The 17,485-nt window shown below is 40.6% G+C and overlaps 1 protein-coding gene across 1 annotated transcript in view; it reads left to right on the top strand.

Moving 5' to 3' along the window:
* Positions 1–12,292: 12,292 nt before the first annotated feature.
* LOC135694373 (uncharacterized) overlaps positions 12,293–17,485 on the top strand; it is a 45,984-nt gene continuing 40,791 nt past the window's right edge. The window contains exon 1 of the mRNA XM_065213077.2: positions 12,293–12,498. Coding sequence (XP_065069149.2) covers positions 12,327–12,498 — 172 coding nt within the window. The 5' untranslated portion in view covers positions 12,293–12,326. The remainder of the gene's footprint in view (positions 12,499–17,485) is intronic.

Raw genomic sequence — 17,485 nt, 5'->3', positions numbered from 1 at the left:
TAAAAAAATTTTGCAGATCTAAAGTTGTGAAAATTATATTTTTAAAAATTTGCGAACATTAAAACAACTCTGAAAGGTACCTTCTAAAGCCTGCCTAATTCGGGATTTCTCCAGGCTCCGAATTCCCAGGAATATCCTTTGTTTATGCTTCTTTTTATGCAAATTTTTGTCCATAGTTTTGATTCATATTTTATCTGATTAATCAAGAAAATCAACAAAACTGATTTCTCTACGATGTTCGTTGCTTTAGTGTTTAGTCTATAGAAACTAACAACTCTTATAAATCTCAGCGCGTTTCAAAGATATGGTGAATTTTTTAGGCAGCTACTGCGATCGGAGAAAAATAACTCACAGCGCTGACTTACAGCTAAAATTTAACTGTACCCAAGAGAGGAAAAGATTGAAGGGTGTAACCTGTTGTTTAGAATGCATTGAGTATATTCTGTCTACGCAAATTTGAACTGATAGAATGACTGATAATACATTTAGAAAATTACAGTATGAATACAAGGAAGAAATAATGTTCAACCTACCTCGGAAAATTGAAACAAAATTCACTTGAACTCTTCGTCCGACGCTTCATAATGAAAGCAAGTGAAATTATTTCCAATCGAAAGCCCGGTTTAGACTACAAAAAGCTACCCGGGCTCAACCTGTGTTGGGTTCACCCAGGGTAAACTCTCTTCAATTTGTATTCTAAACGGAAAGTGGGTCTAAACTTGGTTTTCAAACGCAATTGTGAGTCAGCCCGGATTGAGTCAACTATCAACTCTGATTCTTTCTTGAATAATTTTGAAAGGTTTTCTGCCGAACGTTACATTTCTTTTCACTTACATTTGTTACCTCCCCTTCCTTTCTCTTTTTGCTTTCTCCCATTGTTTCTACTGATTTCCTTCTCATTTCTTCAGCTTTTTCCCAGGGCCTATTTTAGCGTGCAGTATTACATACTTTGTTCAATTTTAATTTAAAAACGTACAGTATTGATTTCCAAAATGTGCAGTATTGAATTTTGGGATTTGTGAAAATGTCTTTTTGCGGCTATCCCAGATACCTGCTTTGTTCACAAAATGTGAATTTTCCTCGTCACTTCGATAAAGAGTTCATGTATTGTAATTATCGTATAACCATCGGAAAGACTCTCTTATCAAAACTTAAAACAAATCGAAATTCCCAGAACCAAAAACAAAACATCTCCTGTAAATGCCAGCATTGCTGTAAATTTCGTTATTTGATCTTATCGAAGATAAAACATTCAGTAATAATTTTATCAGTTGCCCTATGATGCTCTGGGCATCTAGCAGAAGCTCACTTAACTTAACTAAAAGAATGAAAAGGAGCCTAATAAAACTTTTTGTTTTACTGTCCAGACAAAACATGAGATAGTGACTCCGTTTATAAGAGACAGGGGCGTAACTTGGCCAATAGTTTGGGGGGGGGGTGAAAAGGGTTTCTGCCCTGCAAAACTGAGTGGTGCCCTGCAGACCTCGTAGCAACGGTTTGTCTATAGGTTACTAGTGAAAGCTTTACCAGTGTACACTGGTCTTTACCAAGGACAAACTTCTAAGCAAAAAAAAACAAACTTGAAACTTCATTGCCTATGAAATTTCTATTTCTCTACGTGAGCGTAAATTGTTTTTTTATATTCACTTCATTTAATGTTGGTTTGCAAAACAGCTAATTGGGGGGTGGGGGGGCTGGGTACATGATGTAGACAGCGCAACAAAATTTAACCCAGTGGGGCTAAGAGTCGAGTTTAGTGAGGTAGGAGGACCCACCATGGTTGGGTCCGACGTGAAGAAATTTTTTGAAATTATACCTTATAAAAAGGGCTAAAGAGCATCTTTCAGACAAAAATTTAGCAAAATACTATTGTGCTAAAAGAATTGATTGTTTATTGAAAATATTATTGTTAATTGGGAAAAAACGGGAGGGGGATGTCATGCTAAAACTCTAGTGTTAGACGTTGGGGAAGGAAAGAAACGGCAACCTTTCGTTTCAGATTGCACGTAGTTGTGAATGACAGAGGAAGATGTTGTTTTGATTGGGAGAATTTTTTTTCCGGAACAGAAATGTGCAGTTTCTTGTATCAAGAAGGCCATGTTTACACATCCAAAATTAAAACATTGCAATGATACAGAAAATGATTTACTGAATTAAAGCAAATAAAAGAAAAATGATAAAAATATACGTGAAAAAGTTAGCAATTAGATAAAACAAAATCGGTATCTTAACGATTTATTATGTTTTTTAGTTCATGCACTGTTAAAAGGTAATAGAAAAATTGATAAAATCTTGACCAAAGTGAGGGACTTCAGCCCCTTATTCCCCCCCCCAGTGACGCCGTGCTTGTCATGAAAATAATTTACAACTTAAATTAATTTGCATGACTCAACCTTGCCCTCATAAACATATGCATCAATCATTGCATCCATTGGCTATGACTTTCGGTAAGAAATGTTTTCGCTTTGCAAATATCGGAGCCTTTCCTTACATACTTGTTCCGTTTTCTAAAATGCAATGTCAGGAAGGGAGGTTCATAACAAATACGATATTTCCATTTCAAAATTCCTAAACGGCTCTTTACGAACTTCAGAGGTGGCATTTCTGCGTGGCAATAAATTTCTTCTTGGCGCCCTGCGAAATCTTCGATTGCCCTGCGAAATCGACTATTTTTTTGGATTTGGTGTCACACCCCCCCCCACACACCCCCCGGTAGTTTCGCCCCTGATAAGAGATAAATGACTATCTTTCTATTCAAGTTTTGTAGCTTCTGTTTGTTTTGTTGCTGTTTTGAAATGTTATTATTGATTGTGTATATTATCGTCTATCTGTTTGTGATTTCTCCGTCATGGCCTATACATGTGTTCAAAATTCGGGCAATTTCCTCGCTACACTTGCATGGCTAAGATACCTGGGGTTTGCAGGGGTTTTCACTGATTGCAACAAAATAATTTCCTATAAAAAAAAATGATTATAAATGTGCAGTATTGAAAATTTCTTAAAAATGTGCAGTATTGAAAATTTCTTAAAATAGGCCCTGGCTCTTTCCTTGGACCATCAAATATCCTTTAATAGTTAAGTCTGCTCTAGGAATGATAAAGGATAAAAATTTTAAAACGTCCTGTGACAGGCTATATAATTTTACAATATCAACTAAGAACTCAAAGGCATCTTGATTTTGTATTTGAAGCGCTAAAACTCCTGCGTTTTGTACAAAAAAAAATTTTGTCCAACTTTATTCAAAAGTCATGTCTAATGACAAACGGGGCTTTTTATCCCCTGACTAATGACCAGCCGTGACCCCCCCCCCCCTCCTTCCCCTTGTTTTGAACTTGGCAGAAACACCTCAAACCTGGAATTCTACAGAAAGAGCCTGAAAAATATGAAACTCCTACAAGTATTAATGGAAGATGGAGCCGTACGTTTTTAAAATAACTTATTAAAGTATTCCAATCTTTCCGCAAACTTAAATAATTTTCGTTACTGAATAATATCTGTGTTACTTCTTTAGAGATTCTTTGTCCTTTTTGCCATGTCTTTCTCATACAGAAGGAGCCCATCAATCTGCAAAATTATCAATTTGCACAAACGGGTGGCATGAGGATCCATCTTTCCAAATGATGTTGTTAGATATCTTTCTGAAAAGTCAATATTTTTATAAGCACATGTTCTATGCCTGATCATAATTACGCATAATTGTACGGGCATCATGCTAGGCTAGTAGGAGCTAAAGCCCCTCTTTACTTTTTCAAAGAAACGCTTTAAAACTTTCAAAAATTCATAAATAACCGTTTTATGAGAATGAAGTCATTATTTTGCTAAATTTCAGAAGATTGCGTGTTTAATCGAAAATAATCTTGTCTCCTACGCTGGAAAGAGAAGTTGCTTTCTCTGTAAAATTTCAGAAGATAGTGTCGCGCTAACTGAAAAATGGCTTTAGGCTTTGGGCTTTAGTCTAACTTTCAAAATCTACAAACCACTTTACATCATTTGACACCTAAATATTTTGCCACCCTTTCAGAGTTTCAAATACAGTCAATTTGACTGAGAATCTTCTTCCCAAAGCAAATTGTGAGAAGAAAAGACATTAAATTTCGACATTTTCTGAATTTCCAAATAGCGTGATTTAAAATATTTTTCCGGGGACAACAGGGATGCCACCACCGGGGGTGCTTGGGGGGCAGGAGCCCCCCTAAAAATTCATTTAGCCCCTCCGTCGGCACTTCAATTTTTTAAAAAGTTCAAGCAATGTCGGCACTTTCATAACTTCCACTTCGTGATTTTTTTATTTCTTTTTCATTGTTTGATTTTTTTTTCAGTTTTTTTTCATTTTTTGAACTTGAATTACAACAGCAGAAATGGTGTTATATTGGATCTTTGTTGGTGGTTCACTCACTGTCGGCACATTACAGCCCCCCCACCATTTCTTTTCTGGCGCCATCCCTGGGGAGAAGCCCCCGTTTTGCTTGCAATATAATCCCCCATTCCGTCATACATTGCATGAGATTTTAAGAATGGATTATGACATAAATATACTCATTTGATAACGGGCTATGCTCGAAACGTGGTTTATTAATTCGATAATTTATTCAAGTATAAGTCCAAGTTTAATTGATGTATGACATGGTTTGCAGTAAACTGATTCCCAGCTACACAAATTTGAGACACACTTTGCTTTCCCAAACTCTGTCCTGGCCGTGTGCAAATTTTTGAGCCATTCGATTAGTTCCTTGGGTACAAAAAAGCTTTTTCGTACTTGTATGTAGAGGAGTTGTAAGTCCGTAGAATACGGAATTTTACTGATCGCACTTGCAAGATACACTCGTAAACCACAGTGAAATCCGGGTCTAGTCACTTGAAGCTTTAAGATGAATAAGCCTGTTTGAATAAACACAGTCATACATTGGATACATGGATGTGCCATGCGATATTGTAAATGAGACATGCGACCACAACCGCAAAGCAGTGATAATCAGCTCAACATGTCAAGAGATTTTCAGACCTCAACTGGTAGTTTTGATAAAGAAGTTATGGTAACTTCCATTTGTATGAAATTTTTTGCATTTTCAAAACTTCTGATAATTTCAAACAATTGTGTGCCTTGAAAGTTCGACTCTAGAAAGTGAAGAAATAGAAAAATGGTTTCGTCCAGAAAATGCTTACAGCACAAGCTGTTCGAAAAGATGCAGAAAAAATTGGCGTATTTTTCAAATCTCAACCTTATTCCGCATGCGCAGGAGAAAAGTTAACCGGGCTCAACCCTCTTTCGCGTTAATAATACATTATTTTAAATCCGCTGAGTCATCCCGGGCCGAGTCATCCCGGGCCGAGTCATCCCGGGCCGAGTCATCCCGGGCCGAGTCATCCCGGGCCGAGTCATCCCGGGCCGAGTCATCCCGGGCCGAGTCATCCCGGGCCGAGTCATCCCGGGCCGAGTCATCCCGGGCCGAGTCATCCCGGGCCGAGTCATCCCGGGCCGAGTCATCCCGGGCCGAGTCATCCCGGGCCGAGTCATCCCGGGCCGAGTCATCCCGGGCCGAGTCATCCCGGGCCGAGTCATCCCGGGCCGAGTCATCCCGGGCCGAGTCATCCCGGGCCGAGTCATCCCGGGCCGAGTCATCCCGGGCCGAGTCATCCCGGGCCGAGTCATCCCGGGCCGAGTCATCCCGGGCCGAGTCATCCCGGGCCGAGTCATCCCGGGCCGAGTCATCCCGGGCCGAGTCATCCCGGGCCGAGTCATCCCGGGCCGAGTCATCCCGGGCCGAGTCATCCCGGGCCGAGTCATCCCGGGCCGAGTCATCCCGGGCCGAGTCATCCCGGGCCGAGTCATCCCGGGCCGAGTCATCCCGGGCCGAGTCATCCCGGGCCGAGTCATCCCGGGCCGAGTCATCCCGGGCCGAGTCATCCCGGGCCGAGTCATCCCGGGCCGAGTCATCCCGGGCCGAGTCATCCCGGGCCGAGTCATCCCGGGCCGAGTCATCCCGGGCCGAGTCATCCCGGGCCGAGTCATCCCGGGCCGAGTCATCCCGGGCCGAGTCATCCCGGGCCGAGTCATCCCGGGCCGAGTCATCCCGGGCCGAGTCATCCCGGGCCGAGTCATCCCGGGCCGAGTCATCCCGGGCCGAGTCATCCCGGGCCGAGTCATCCCGGGCCGAGTCATCCCGGGCCGAGTCATCCCGGGCCGAGTCATCCCGGGCCGAGTCATCCCGGGCCGAGTCATCCCGGGCCGAGTCATCCCGGGCCGAGTCATCCCGGGCCGAGTCATCCCGGGCCGAGTCATCCCGGGCCGAGTCATCCCGGGCCGAGTCATCCCGGGCCGAGTCATCCCGGGCCGAGTCATCCCGGGCCGAGTCATCCCGGGCCGAGTCATCCCGGGCCGAGTCATCCCGGGCCGAGTCATCCCGGGCCGAGTCATCCCGGGCCGAGTCATCCCGGGCCGAGTCATCCCGGGCCGAGTCATCCCGGGCCGAGTCATCCCGGGCCGAGTCATCCCGGGCCGAGTCATCCCGGGCCGAGTCATCCCGGGCCGAGTCATCCCGGGCCGAGTCAGCCCGGGCCGAGTCATCCCGGGCCGAGTCATCCCGGGCCGAGTCAGCCCGGGCCGAGTCATCCCGGGCAGAGGGAAAATCATCCTTGATTAACCCACAGAAAATATTACGTGGGTTCTTTTTACCCCCTACCCAGGCTGAAACAAGGCTCGATAGTATAGTGTAGACAAGACATTTGACATTCATGACAGGGTCATACATAAATAATATCACCTATTATTCAAAGATTTTTTAGGCCCCCTGCCCCCTGTGTCACCATCTCTCTGAATTCCTCTATTATATTGCCAATGACGTCACTTCTCACACTTAAGCCTGCCTAGTTCGGGACTTCTCCAGGCTCCGAATTCCCAGTACAATCCTATATTTCTGGTTCTTTTTATGCAAGTTTTCGTCCATAGTTTTGATTCATGTTTTATTTAAGTAACCAAGAAAATCAACAAAACTGATTTCTCTACGATGTTCGTTGCTTTGGTGTTAATTCTATAGAAACTAATAACTCTTACAAATTTGAACGCGTTTCAAAGATATGATGAATTTTTTAGGCAGCTAATGGGATCGGAGAAAAATAACTCACAGCCCTGACTTACAGCTAAAACTTAACTGTACCCAAGAGAGTGAAAGATTGAATGGTGTAACCTGTTGTTTAGAATGCATTGAGCATGTCGTGTCTACGCAAAATTGAACTGATAGAATGACTGATAATACATTTAGAAAACTACAGTATGAATACAAGGAAGAAATAATGTTCAACCTACCTCGGAAAATTGAAACAAAATTCACTTGAACTCTTCGTCCGACGCTTCATAATGAAAGCAAGTGAAATTTTTTCCAATCGGAAGCCCGGTTTACACTACTAAAAGCTACCCGGGTTCAACCTGTGTTGAGTTCACCCAGGGTAAACTCTCTTCAATTTGTATTCTAAACGGAAAGTGGGTCTAAACTTGGTTTTCAAACACAATTGTGAGTCAGCCCGGATTGAGTCAACTATCAACTCTTCTCTTCTCGCTTCTCGCTTCTCGGCTCTTCTCGGCCTACCAGGACACTTTGAAATTTCCCGGTACGCCCTTGCTTCGAATTATATTTTCAAAAAACTTGAAAACTTTCGAAAGTCAATTATTAATATTCGCACAGAACAAAAATTGATTACAACCATCAGAACCGAAATAACGTTTGCATAAAAAGTTCGCCGTGGTTATGGTTTCGGCGTCATAGATTTTACTGCTTAGTTAGCTTCACCATTAAATTGAGAAAAACTGTATCAATGATGTATCAAATTTCTACCAGTTTTTGCTAATTCCTCGTAATTGTATAATTTATTGAATGGTTTTCCGAAATCTTCAAAAACGCCCAAGACCTATGATTAACCAAGACTTATCACTAGCGCAAATTAGTTTCTTCACTTATGACTAATGCGAATTATTTCAAATGCCTGATATCGAATAGCTGAGAGGGTTCTCACTTTTGAAGCATTAACTGAGTACAATCCTATGTTCTTTCCATTCAGAATGGTTGTATCTGGATAAGATTATCGATGCGTTGGTAGTTGGGTATGGGAACGTTCACATATTACCTAATCAAAGATTGAGGGAGGGGGTTTACACAAATGTTTACGGTCATAATGATCATTAAATGATTAGATGATAATTTAGATTATGATTAAGGGGGAAGAGGATTTTCCAAATGTTGCCTATATTTTGTTATGTAATTTGTGCATGTTCCTTTCTTGAATGATAATGCTCTTTCCAGGGCCTATTTTAGTGTGCAGTATTACACACTTTGTTCAATTTTAATTTAAAAACGTACAGTATTGATTTCCAAAATGTGCAGTATTGAATTTTGGGATTTGTGAAAATGTCTTTTTGCGGTTATCCCAGATTCCTGCTCTGTTCAAAAAATGTGATTTTTCCTCGCCACTTCGATATAGAGTTGATGTATTGTAATTATCATATAACCTCCGGAAAGACTCTCTTATCAAAACTTAAAACAAAGCGAAATGCCCAGAACCAAAAACAAAACATATCCTGTAAATGTCAGCATTGCTGTAAATTTCGTAATTTGATCTTGTCGAAGATAAATTATTCAATAATAATTTATCAGTTGCCCTATGATGCTCTGGGCATCTAGCAGAAGCTCACTTAACTTAACTTAAATGAAGATAAAGAGCCTAATAAAACTTTTTAGCTAATAGATCACCTTTCTTGAAACAGACCCAACAACCTCTGTAATGTATCGGTCGTAAAAATCGGTATTACAGACCACTATATGACATACGGTATTAGAAAATTAAACGCTAGAGTTCATGTCAATGATGTAACATTTAAGACAGAGTCACGCAGCTTGAAAAATTATGACTGTGACTCTTTCCTTAATGACTTGGGTAGTATTGACTGGGAGATGGCTATGTGATGTAGATCGGATGGCCCTAATAGGATGGCTTGCAATTTCTACGATCTCTTTCTCGCTGTCTTGGATGTGCATGCCCCGTGGAAAAAATGGACCGCTAAGACGGGGCATGCACATGTACCATGGATTTCTCCAAGCATCAAGAATTTGATGTGCGAAAGAGACCTTATTAAGAGACGGGCTGAGAGAGATCCAGCACTATGGCCAAGATATAAGCAGCTTCGAAACCAGGGGCGGTCTGGCGTCAAAATCGCAGGGTGGCTAGAAAACTCAAGGGCCCGGTTTAGGGCGTAGCGGGAAAAATTGAGCCACATCCACTAAAAAAGGTGGCTTAGAATACAATTGATTCAATAAAAATTGATACTAAAGCAATACGCTAAACAGCAGCAGTATATCGACTTTAATTCGTAAATTCGGACCCAATTGGATCCATACCTTTCCTCTCGTGTAAACAGGCTTCAAAATCCCATGTAGAGTTAAGAATCAAGATCAAAACTAATTTAAATTCTCAAAGTTTCAACTCTTTTCGAAGAAGTGCAAATGAATCAACAAATTGGCCAATGACTTGCTCGTAATCAAGTGGAAAGTTTTCTCTTCTTTTGAAATTGTCAGTAGCGCTAAATAATCTTTTAAAGGAAACTTGGGTGCGGCTAAGTGTCATCAAGCATTTATACGCGTTCTAGAGGGAAGGGTATGCTGCTAGGTGCATGTTGTATTCACTAATTTTTTTATAAAAACCAGTAAATTGATGTTCAGGCTCACTGTTCTTAATTTTTGCAAAAATCCGAGGATGGATTGTCCTTAATTTGTTCTTAAATAAATAGGGTGTAAGCAGTGCGATTGCTAGCTTTCTCGCTCTTGGGAGGTGTTCAGGCATTATTTGCCAACAAAGTGAGTGAGACAGCCTTCATTTGACGACAAGATTGAATATTCACCAAAAAGGAACTACTCATGGCTAAAAATCCTCGTTTTGGAATAAAATGTTGTTCAGAAATGCATTAAACAGTAATTTAGCCTTAGCTTGTTCCTAATTTGATCTCAACTTTTGACCAGTTTTGATGCTCATATTCTTTTAAAATTGTTATATATTATAAAAGATATAAATATATAAAAAATTAAAAATGAGCATCGGTACAAAGTTTTGAATGCGCAGGGTATGCACAGTTGGCAAGCTTTTACCCTCTTGATAAAGGGTGTCGATGTCGACTTTGGGGTCCTTTCACTCTTTGTGAATCCCCACCTTGAAAGTCACAGTTTTCCTCTCCATATGTTTCTTCTCTAAGAGCTTGTTCCTTGAGATCATCTGTTTTCAGGATCTCTATTTCCACCAGTTGTTGTTTTCACTTGATCGATAAACTGCCGGTAGCAATTTCCAAATGCCAGCAATTCTGACATTCCATGAACTTGAAATCTTGAAAAAAGGCTCTTATTGCTCTTTTGCTTCCTCTTTGTGTCAACAAATCTTCTTAGTATTGTTAAATCCTGGTACAGATCTCTGTAACCAGATGATAGTGACGACCCCTTGTCATCTCTCTTCTGAATTTCCTGTTTTGAATTTTACGTTATTTTCCTGTACTGAAGCCCCCCTCTCAATAATTGCAGCCTAAGCCTTATGTCCTGTATCAGTGTACTAAGTGGAAATAAATACAATGAGCAGCCTCCCCCCCCCCCCCTCCAATATGAATTTCGTTCCCACGGCATTGTCTCTGACAGTCAGATACGCTGGGCATCAGAGCCACATAAATTAGAGAGCGGAAATAGAAAATAAGAGTACGCTTATTCGCTTCTCTGTTTACGCGCTCGAAATTTTGTGGCTCTGGGACCCAGGGTACACATAAGATTGAACACATGGCTGAAATAACGGAAACCAGGGTTTGGGTTGTTTGAAGCGCATGTATTGGGACTTTAATCGCAATTAATTCCATCGCGGGGGCCCCTTAGTTATGATAAACAACACCCTAATCTCAGGAAAAACATTTTGGGCATTTGGTGCATCTGCCCTTGTCTTGCCTGAGCAATGACGCAATTTTATGGCCGGTGTTTGATTCCAGGGAAAAAACTGCTTCAGTTTTTTACCCCGATAATCAGACTGATACACCTCACCTGTCACACAATCGAATGACTGTGTGAGAAGAAGTGAGACAGGAGAAGGCAGAAGGAAGTATGCAACGGGATATAAGCAGGAGGAGAAGTGAGTACAAGGGGACAGGGATAGGAGGGGAAAACGCGTACAAACAACGCGTGATTCTTGCTGCAAAATATGACATGACCCTAGCTGCATCACTGTACTTTAAACAAATATGCCAGGAAAAGACCACCTAGAAAATACCACAAGGTGATTAGCAAATAGCTAAGGTAACATGATTTCTACAGCCTACTAAGGATATACGTGTGGGACCACCCGATTCTAGAAAAGGGGGATCTGCGCACTTTCCCCGCGGGTATTAACTCGAATTAAACGATTAATTCCCATTATAATCAGTCTAGGGCATTAAGTATTTGACATTAAGTTGAAAAAGTTTCTCCAACGCGGAAAGGCCCGTAAATTTTTTGTACACAGGGCCCGGGTGGCGATCCCAACTTTGCCACCCGGGCCAGACCGCCCCTGACCTAGCCTGTGCTCCAGACCCTTAACCAGATCCTTCAGGTTAAGTGTCTGGAGCACAGGCTACCCCTGACCACACTCGTTGCTTGTAATTATTCTTCAGCACAATGCGTCCCTCCCCGTATCTTTAGGCCTATAAAATACCTTCGGGGTACACTTTCACGATAAAGATTTCTAATTTGGCCTTACCAAGAGGAAATAAATTTCATTCATATCAAATTTCTTTTCTACAAATTTAATCTGACAAGCTAAAAATAAAACATTCGCACTGTCCTACTCATGCCATATTAGGTTCTAAACGACAGACAAAAAAATTCAAGAATTATATATCTAAAATGGTCTATATTATTAGGTAATAGACCTAAAAAGTTTTTTCTAATCTATATGAAGATAAAAATTGCAAACACATACTTTTTCAACTTCTAAAAACACGACAAGCCAGTGCCATATTCCCCCCCCCCCCCCGTAACTGCGTAAACTGAAAGAGCCATAATTTTTAAAATTCTCTTTAAAAACCCCAAAAAATTGTTATGTGTTGTTGATTTATTTCTCCTCTAACTACTTTCATCAGAAAAGGCACTGAACTAGTTGTGAGCCACGAGAAAATCAGTCATTAAAACAAGCAATTTCCCATACTGAACCCAATTTGCCTCACTCGGCAGTACGCAGCATGACCCGAGTTAGACATCTAGCGCCTTCGGCGCTTCTATTGCACTCTCCTCCGTAAAAAAAACGAGAGCTAGATTTGGTTGTTATTTGGAAGTGGAAAGATGGCTGCAACGGAGGTGCCTGGAGGTTTTGGACGCGGTCGTGGTCGAGGTCGAGGGCGAGGCCATCCTGGCAGCATTGGCCTTAATATATTAAAAGAAGCTTCTAAACAAAAAATCAAGCCTCCTAAGGGATTTCTAGAAGAAAAGGGGCTGCCAATCCCAAATAATTATGGTAAGTGTCAAGTGTCTAGACCAGTGCAGAGTGTGGCATGTGCACACACAAGGTTTTTTCAGAGGCTTGTCTAATGCACACAAAATCATAGTGCTGCACACACATTTTTCTGGGCACTGGAAAATTTTTAAGGACCACCTTATTTGAAACGATGCTTTCCTACCTTCTTGGTCTAAACAACATTTTCTTTGAAATTTTGAAATGCTGATGAATTAGGATTTTGTTATTTATAAAACAACTTTACTTTAGCTTGTGTTGGTCTGCATCAAAACCATCTGATTGTCACAAGTTGAAAGAGTTGCTGTCTATAACTAAATTAGAGAACATGTACTATTTTTAGCTATGTGCATTTTGTGAGCCGATAGAGTTTTCTCTAGTTACTCTCCTTGTGATTTGAAAAGCTTCTGGCATGCAAATGCATTGAATGAAGTATGAGGCACAGCTTTTCAGGGTTGCCAAATAAAATCTGAAAGCTTTGTGAAGTTAGAAAACATGTGGGGATATTCCCTCATGAAAATTTTTAAGGACCATACCCCATAGATTACCGCAGAATGGCCCTGGAGTCATCTCATATCTCAGTATTTTGATTTGATATTTTGAAATGACCCGTGCCTGCCCTAAATCCATTGATGCCCAGCTCCAATTCTCTGAGAAAACAGTCTTAGGTTAATTCTCAATTATTATTGCTGTGCACACATTGTCAGGCCTGGCTGTTTGTATTTTTATAGGTGAGCTGTGAATCGCTTCCCTCATTTGCTGAGGCGAGCTAAATCAGTAACACATAGAATGCACTTTAAAGACAATCGACAGATGACTTAATAAGCCCCTTTAGTATCTGTCGGTTGCCTCAATGTAATTGCCTTAGTCAGGAGTATGCTGTTTTACTTCTTTCAATTTGTATTTGCTTTAACCATGACTTAGGCACCCCCTTTACTTGAAGTATTTAAAAGAACAGACTTTTTCAGTTCCATGTAAAGCTGGCACAACACAAAAACAACAATTCTCTTGCAAAACAATTTTTTTGTTGCACAGAATTTTAAAATGGCTTTGAAAAACAAATTTTGAAACAAACTTAAGTTATACGTCTAGCACTCTTCGGAGAATAAAATGTCAGAACATAGATGGAAAACTTTACGCTAAAATCTGGATCGAAATAGGCCAATCAGAAAACGCGAGCACATGACTGTTGAGGTTGTCCAATCAGTGCCGCTTTCCTATTGAAAATGTTACCAACGGAGTCCTAAGGTGAAAACGAACTCACTTATGTCTACACAAAAGCGGTCGGTCATGTTTATATAGTAGATAGATTCACAAACTGTTAGATGGAACGATGATCAGACAGTTTTTCATCCAATCTGGGTTTTTCAGTAAATGCTGCTGAATAGTGGAATTCCATGTTTTGGTTGTCGTTTTTGATCTGCAATACAGAGTACCTTGTTCTCTTTTAGGGATAGTTTTGTTTCTATTGCTGGAAGGGACCTGCTGGCTTATTATATCCCAAATCTACAATTCCTACCAATTTCTTCGACTTTCCATCCAAAAATATTCCTGTTTTCTTAAGATTGAAAGGTTCTAATGGCTAAAAACGTACCTTTCGGTTAACTATCCTTTTCCAAATAGATCGAAGTTTATGCCTATCATAACAAAAACCGTCCAACAAACAAAAAGTTAATTGCCAAAAATGCAATGACGAGAGAAATTGCTGCTACAAAATAAACCAATTAACCCTTGTGCGTTTTCATAATTCTCTGAATAGGAAATTTTAGGGGAGCGATTCTTCCTTCATGTTCTGTTAAGGAGAGCAATTCATAGCTCGCCTCAGGTTGGGAGGGGGGCGTGGAGCTATAGCTCGCCTCAAACGGCCAGGCCTGATTGTGAGCCAAATTGACAAATACTTAGCCCATTAGAAGCTTGCTGCACACTTTGGATCAAAACTGAACAGTGTGCACACATTGCATACTTTTTCTGCACTCTTGCACACATGCACACATTTATATTTGCTCTTGCACGCACAAAATCTTGTCAATAACTGCCACACTCTGCAGACTGGCCTACAGATGCTGCCAGGCTGCATTCACTCAGTTTTGCACGGAGAACATAAATTCTGGTATACATTTTGCGCAGGTTTACAATGACTTTTTAAAAGCTGCTATTAGTTTAGAATCCTGAAATAACAATAACGTAACCAAGAATAAGCACTAAAAGACTAAGATTAAAAGCAAATAATTGAGAAAAATTAGAGCAAAAACAGAAACACAAACACAGTAATGTCTATGTCTGGGTCAGCAAGGACTTTAGAAGCTGTTTTCGCTTTTGTATTTTTGCACGGAATCCATTTTAGAGCCACTTTAGATTACCCAGAGAATAAATTCTCGGCGCATAACAAAGAATGCATTCTGGAGGTGCTGTAAAGTATATGGCATTCTCTACCCTATTTCCTATGTTCACGACATGGTCACTTCAGGCATGTTTTTCAAGTGTGTATCTCATTTTGCTTTAGATTTCAGTTTTACCTACAGGATTTTTCTTTCATAAAACTTTGTGCTGGTGTGCGATTTCTGCCTATGTTTTCCACATGCAATTTCCTTTTGCGATTATGCTGCATACATCATTATCATCATCATTTTCTAACAGTCAGGTTTTTCCCCTTTTCAGGGGGGTTACTGACTTTCCTTCCATGATTTGGTGTAGCTTCTCCACTTCACTTTGTTTTTTGATGTTTCAAAGGTCAATTCAACTTTATGATGTGCCTTCTTCATCATGATTTTCCAATGCAGCTTTGGTCTTCCTCTCCCTCTACTGCCTTCAATCTCCATTTTCCATGCCTGCTTCACACAGTCATCGTCACTTTTCCTCAGTACATGACCCATCCATCTCAGACTCTCTTGCTTAACAGTTCCAACAATTGTGTCCTCCAGTCCTTATCTTCCATCAACTCATTTTATTACCTAACTTCACTCCACACACCTTTTGGACCATACATCTTTCTGTTCTCCTCAAAATACCTTCTTCAATTGATCGTACCACCCACATATCTGATTTGTTTATCATAAAAGGTCCTGTAGATTTTAGCTTTCAGCTTCCAATTGTACCTTTTCACGAAACAGCATAGAAGACATGGTGTAAAATGCCTTCCAGCCTAGGCTTACTCTCCTTGTCATAGCTAGTTCACAACCCCAGCCAGTGGCGAAGCCAAAGGTCCTGCTGGTCCTGCTGAGCAGGACCAAGAATTTCCAAAGATAAGATTTACTGTAAACAATAAACAATTTCTTCTTTGCAAAAAGGAAGTTTCAAATTCTTTTTGATAAACAGTCCCCAGTTCCGCCAGCTGATACAGGCATCCCGTGCTCATCTCAAGGTCCTGTTCTCTTCTACGGCAGCCCTGTATTTTGGTCCTGCTCATAACTATGATACCCTATGTTTGGTCCTGCTTCACAATGGGCTTTTGTGAATTTAGTGCTGCTTCACAATAGTCTAGAACAAAGAGCAGTCCTGCTCAATCTCGGGAGCAGGACCTCGTTGAAATGACCATCATAACATTTCGTAAGCAGTTGTGATTTGATTGGTCGAGGGTTCACCTACGTAGGTCAAAGAGCATTGTTTTGAAAACCTTTGGTCCTGCTATTTCTGAGAGCAGGACTGCAAGAATTGCCCTGTGCATTCTCGTTCTGCTATGAGATACTAGCAAGGAGGCCAGTTCAAGTATTATGGCGAGGCGATGTGAATGCGGATTTTCTGCTTGCTTTGGCAATACCAATGATATTATTATTGACAGCAAAACTTGCCTCAGTTGAGCTGCATAAATTTTATTTGTAACAAGACAGAGTCCAAAGTTCACAAGAAATAAATGTAAACAACAAGAATTGGCTGTATGAGGCACTCTGATCTCGGCCTTTGCACGATCGTTTGAGGCACGGTATATCATGGTGGCCTAAATAAAATTTTCTTAGACTTGGACAAGGACGATGAAAGCATAATTGAATTTACTGTTGTGTGATTGAAAGTTTTGAGTTGGAGAATAAACCAATTTCAGCGGAATTTGCATTTTTCTACCTGAACTGTTTTCTCGTCTAATGGTTTATCTAATAATTTTTTTTTTATTGATAATGCGACACATTATTCGATTGTACCTCTCTTTATCAGCTGCAGAATAATTGTTCTGCAGAATATGTGAACTTGCCCCTACAGACTTTAAACTCAGTTGTTTATTAAAATTATTTTAATAGAGTATCTAGATTGGTCAGGTTTATATTATGTGTGGAATAACACAAATGTATGATATGCAACTTTAAATGCCACCCCTACCCCCTTTTATCGTGAAATTTAGTTATCACCAATTTGAACTTTTACTTCAGCTGTAGAGGCTTACTACAATTTAACATATATTTGTTTGAAAAGTAAGCACCCTAAAGCACGTCTTTAAGTATGGGTTTATTTTTCAAAAGATAGACATCGATTTAAAATTTGCTTTTCACTGAATTTAAGAAAAAATTCATCTGCAAAATAGAATTTTTGTCCATAGGCTTTTCCAATTGAATAAGGGCGTGGCCCTGTCCATATAGCAGGACCAACAATTTTTGGCTAGCTTCGCCACTGACCCCAGCTACCATTTATGCTGTCACCTAGGTAATAAAAATTTTCCACTCTCTCCAACTCACCAAGGATGTCTTCTGTTGCTGATTCGTGTTCCTGGTTTTCAGCTGCTCTTCTGGAGCATACTGCATAAATAAAATGTGCACACACATTCTATCTGTCACTCTCTTTACCGTAGTAGAGAACGCATAAATTCATTTCTGACAGGTTTTGTACTGGATGCAGTGGAACTTTACTCTTTTACCGGGATGAGAATCCAGTGTTATGAGATAAATTTTCCAAAATAAATCAAATTAAACGAATACTAATATTTTGCCCTGGCATAAATCTAAGAGACCATTAAACAAGCTGGGTACACTTGATCTGGAATATCCTTCACTTAACATCAACACCT

The sequence above is a fragment of the Rhopilema esculentum genome, chromosome 8 (assembly GCF_057945365.1).
Source record: "Rhopilema esculentum isolate cy_ngs chromosome 8, ASM5794536v1, whole genome shotgun sequence".
NCBI lineage: Eukaryota > Metazoa > Cnidaria > Scyphozoa > Rhizostomeae > Rhizostomatidae > Rhopilema > Rhopilema esculentum.
This window is presented reverse-complemented; position numbering and strand designations above follow the sequence as displayed.